The 2,431-nt window shown below is 41.3% G+C and overlaps 1 protein-coding gene across 1 annotated transcript; it reads left to right on the top strand.

The window, feature by feature from the left end:
* The first annotated feature begins 630 nt into the window (after positions 1-630).
* Positions 631-2,219, top strand: LOC121526523 (putative nuclease HARBI1). Its single transcript, XM_041813177.1, has 5 exons — positions 631-895; positions 1,054-1,221; positions 1,311-1,426; positions 1,647-1,756; positions 1,844-2,219. Exons 1-5 carry the CDS (start codon positions 631-633, stop codon positions 2,217-2,219), a joined length of 1,035 nt encoding a protein of 344 aa, XP_041669111.1.
* The last annotated feature ends 212 nt before the right edge of the window (positions 2,220-2,431 follow it).

Raw genomic sequence — 2,431 nt, 5'->3', positions numbered from 1 at the left:
AAATAAGACCATAGTTATGATACAAGTGTAGCATTAAAGAAGACTGGTGATTGAGACTATTACCTAATAGAGATTTTTATCTTTTTAATGAGGTCTTAACTCAAATTTAAAACATGGTCATTTTCAAATTCACAGGAAGTCTAGTCCAGTTTCAACTCTGCCAGTAGAAAAGCTGGAAAGAGCATAGATCAATAATCACAGCACATAAACAAATCACCTATTTTTGATGTTCCAAATAGGCAGGATGTCTCTCACTGAAAGGTATTATCTTGCTTTTTGATGGTATAAATCAGGTTAGTATACAGCTGTTATGGTTGGCTAACATATTCAGAATTGACAAGACAATGTCAGCAGGACAGAATTGGCAACATGCAATCAGTACTGTGAGACTCAAAATAAAGTCACCACTTCCTGAGGCCTGTACGACGAAGCTGGATTTTCTCTTATCGAGATAACTTCAGGATTAACCCTGGGTTTTCTGTACAACGAAGATGGCTCACTTCTTAACGGGATAAATCACCGCAGCAACTTATGCTGAACAGCTAACCTGCTCCGGAGCAGGTCAAGTTCTGGATAAGAGATCAGCGGGTATAAAAGCACCGCCTTCTGACCAATCAGTTCTCTAGGAAAATGGCCTGCCCATTCTTGGAAGATCCCATTGATGTCGGAGCACGGATAGTGAGGAGAGCTCTTAGGAGAGAAAGGATATTTAGAGATAGGTTTAATCCTTTTGATTTGCCTGATGAAATCCTGTATGAAAGATACAGATTTTCGTCTCATGGACTGCGATACATTTGCGAGCTGTTGCAGCCTTACGTTAAAATTGTAACACTTCGCAGTCGGGCGCTCACCGTGCCACAGACTGTGTGCATTGCGCTGAAGTTTTTTGCCACAGGTAGGTTAATGAAACAAATAAATTTTAAAACATTAGTGGTTTTACTCATTTAGACTTTTCTTATAAATATGCCTATGTTGTCTTATATTCACATGTGGGATGGGTCGTAAAGAAGACACGAAATTCATTCATTCATACATTCTTTCATTCATTCATAGGCACTTACATGCACGCTGTTGGCAATGCTGAAAACCTCAGCAAAAACACATGTCACACTGCAGTCCACAAAGTAGCGAGGGCCCTGACAGACCTACTGGATGTATTTGTGGTTTTCCCCAGCCACCTGCCCGTACATTCAGTCAAAGAAGGGTTTTATGCGATAGCAGGTAATATAATATGTAAAATACAAATAATGTACACCTTATGATGTAGGCTTACTGAGCTGTATACTGAATGCAGCATGTCCATTTCACAGGGTTCCCAAGAGTCATTGGAGCCATAGACTGCACCCATATCCCCATATACGGAAGTCTGGGGGAAAACGAGGCGGACTATGTGAACAGGAAAAACTTTCACAGCCTCAACATTCAGGTAGCTCACATAATATCTAAAAATTTGCAATGCACACACATTTCACATTCAGTTAGTTCATTATCAATACGTCTCATCTCAATTTCCATTATTTATCATACTCATTTTAAATCATAATTAAACAGTCCACATATACAAAGAGGCCCACACAACACTGTTGTCACAGTTGAACTTTATTCAAGTGCACACTGACTAATGTGAACCCCAAATGCTTCTGCAGATGACATGTGACCATCAAATGATGGTCACCAGCCTTGTGGCTAAGTGGCTAGGGTCTGTCCATGACTCCCGGATCTTCAGGGAGTCTGCATTGTCACTGAACCTTGAGCAGGTTATGACAACTGTACATTTAATATTTTAATCAAGTTCATAAACTGTATTTTGTGGTACTAATCAAGGCCATTCGTTTTTATCTGTAGGCCTATTCAGTGGGGTGCTGGTAGGCGACAGGGGCTATGCCTGCCAGCCCTTTTTGATGACCCCCTATCCTGACCCTGGTGCAGGGCCACAAACAAGGTTCAATGTGGCCCTTGCTAAAACCAGGGTCAGGATAGAAATGACCTTCGGGGTCCTCAAGGCCAGATTCAACTGCCTTAGAGGGCTTAGGGTGGCCCCTGGCAGGGCCTGCAAAATATTTGCAGCATGTGCTGTGCTGCATAACATTGCAGCCCTAAGAAAGGAAAGGAGCCCTCTTGTTGACCCCCCTCCCACTGATGTTGTGGACCCCATTACCCTCGACTACCCTGCAGGGATACTAGTGAGAGATGCCATTGCACAGCAGTTTTTCAGTTAAAGAAAAACAGTTTTATTTGGCTGTGTCATTTTCATCTGTCATTTCTGTTTCTGTCGTTCCTGAAAAAAAAAGGACAAATTTTAGTTTCATTCAAACTTTACTTCTAATGTGTGTAAGGTCTAAAAAGTGCCTGAATTTGACCTTGTAAAATGTGTATGAACTTAATGTTTCACCATGCCTGAAAATAAATATGCCTACATCACTGAATTACC

This window comes from Cheilinus undulatus, linkage group 18 (genome assembly GCF_018320785.1).
Source record: "Cheilinus undulatus linkage group 18, ASM1832078v1, whole genome shotgun sequence".
Taxonomy (NCBI): domain Eukaryota; kingdom Metazoa; phylum Chordata; class Actinopteri; order Labriformes; family Labridae; genus Cheilinus; species Cheilinus undulatus.
This window is presented reverse-complemented; position numbering and strand designations above follow the sequence as displayed.

Coding starts and splice junctions, on each gene's coding strand:
- LOC121526523 (XM_041813177.1), top strand. CDS start 631: ATGGCCTGCCCATTCTTGGAAGATCCCATTGATGTCGGAGCACGGATA. Junction 1,222..1,310: donor AGGGTTTTATGCGATAGCAG/GTAATATAATAT, acceptor TCCATTTCACAG/GGTTCCCAAGAGTCATTGGA. Junction 1,757..1,843: donor TTGTCACTGAACCTTGAGCA/GGTTATGACAAC, acceptor GTTTTTATCTGT/AGGCCTATTCAGTGGGGTGC.